Source organism: Talpa europaea (assembly GCF_964194135.1).
Source record: "Talpa europaea genome assembly, chromosome: 1".
NCBI lineage: Eukaryota > Metazoa > Chordata > Mammalia > Eulipotyphla > Talpidae > Talpa > Talpa europaea.
The window spans coordinates 144252085-144254006 of record NC_140073.1 but is presented as its reverse complement, the minus strand read 5'-3'; the positions used below and the strand labels follow the sequence as shown (position 1 = coordinate 144254006).

The 1922-nt window shown below is 54.9% G+C and overlaps 1 protein-coding gene across 1 annotated transcript in view; it reads left to right on the top strand.

Annotated features, from left to right (window-relative positions):
• Positions 1-374: 374 nt before the first annotated feature.
• PRKAG3 (protein kinase AMP-activated non-catalytic subunit gamma 3) overlaps positions 375-1922 on the top strand; it is a gene marked incomplete at both ends in the record, with an annotated part of 6482 nt that continues 4934 nt past the window's right edge. Inside the window, 4 exons of the mRNA XM_084227774.1 lie at positions 375-407; positions 832-871; positions 1318-1473; positions 1807-1922. Coding sequence (XP_084083900.1) covers positions 375-407; positions 832-871; positions 1318-1473; positions 1807-1922 — 345 coding nt within the window. The remainder of the gene's footprint in view (positions 408-831; positions 872-1317; positions 1474-1806) is intronic.

Genomic DNA, 1922 nt, shown 5'->3' with positions numbered 1-1922 from the left:
TTTCCCGCCTTTGGGGCCTGACCAGGATGAAAGAGGCCTGAAGAGCAGGAACTCAGCACACTGAGCACCCACCTCTCCCCAACCCGGTGCCCACTCAGTGTTCCAAGTCACCTCCCTCGCAGCAGGGTTCAGGTTTGTCGGAGACTCAGGGGGTGACAAGGACTAGGAATCAAGACTCCAGGTGGGCCCCTCTCCTCCCCACCCCACCCCCACCCAGCAGGGCCGGAGCAGCTGAGCGGGCGGACCCTCCCTCTCTGCTGCCTGACACCCAATCAGAGAGAAACTGATCCGGGGCAGGCCGGGGCCAGAGGCCAGGCCCAGAATAGTGCTGCCCAGCCGCAGTGTCTTGCTCTTTGTTGGTCCAGGCTGGCCGCATGGAGCCCGAACTGGAGAGCGCGCTGCCCACGGTACAGGGATTCTGGGGGGGCCGGCCAGGACTCCCCGCAACTGAGGACGAAGGATTGAGAGCACACCGTGTGATTGTGTGTGTATGTGAGTGTGAGCGTCTTGGTGCGTGTGGCCTGGGTCTTCTGTCTGCGAGTACGGGCGTCTGTGTGTACCCCATTTAGAAGTGAGCAGGCGTGATTTGGTGTGTGTGTCTTGAGCACGTGTACGCGTGTATGGGGTGCATGTTTCTGCATCTGTGAGTGGGAGTTCATGGGTATGTGTGTGTGTGTATTTGTAGGGGGGTATGTGCATGTATTTGTGGGGGTGTGTATGTGCGTGCATGAGTGCACACACGTGCGCATGTGCACTGTGGGAAGGGGAAGGCCTTTGGTTTGAGAGCATAGGGTGTTTGCCCCACCCCTTCAGACATGTTGCTCCCCACAGACCCCATCCTGGAGCAGCCTTGGGGTACCAGAGCATCAAGGTAGGTGGGGTTTCCCCTTATGGGCCTAGCCTCCTCTCCCCATTCCTTTATCCCGGCCTCTGTGGGCCCCATTAGTCCCCCCAGGCTGGCTTTTGTCTTTCCCCCTTTTCCTTCTTTGTTCTTTGTTTCTTCCTCTTCTTTTCCCTTTTGGAAGAAGAAGGGGTGGGGGAGGGAATCTAGAGTCTAAAGAATTGAACCCCAGTCCTGACTTTACCATCTACTAGCCGTGTGATTTATGGCAAATTGCTCTCTGGCCTCAGGTCCCTCATTAGTAAAATAAGCATGATAATCGTGTCTCCTAAGAGTGCTATGAGGTTTGAATGACAAATACTCTGGAGAAAAACCCTTTGGAAGCTTGCAAGTATTATATATTACTATTAATAACATTTAATGGATTTTGTTCGATTAATCCCTATTAGCCAAACAGATCCCCTTCTGCTTTGCAGAGATGGACTTCCTAGGGCAAACAGATAGCAATTCGTGGCCATCTCTGGCTGTAACCACCAGTTCAGAAAGAAGCCAGGGGAGACGGGGGGCCAAGGCCTTGAGATGGACAAGGCAAGAGGCTGTGGAGGAGGAAGACCTACCAGGCCTGGAGGAAGGTGAGGCCAGGACCTGTTCTGGGGAGGGGGTGTGGGGACAGTAGGATGTTCCAGAGCCTGGGCCAGGGCTCTGTCCTGGATGCCTCCATAACACAGAGGACCCAACTCTCACCTCATAGCCTCAGTCTCCCCATAGGGGAGAAAACAACAGGCTTGCAGACCTCGGGGCCCAGCATGAGCTACTCAGTAAAAAGGGACAGAGCAACTATCTTGTAGGGCTCTCTGAGTCTCGGTTTACTCACCTGCAAGATGGGAGCCACAGTGAGAATGAACTGACAGTAGCTGAGAAAGTGTCTTTGGAAGATGGAGTTACTATCCTCTCTCTCCAAACAGGATCCCCATCCAGGACAGCTGCTGAGTCCACCAGGCTGGAGGCCACATTCCCTAAGGCCACACCCTTGGCACAAGCTGCTCTCACGGCCAGGGTGGACACCCCACCAATAGAATGG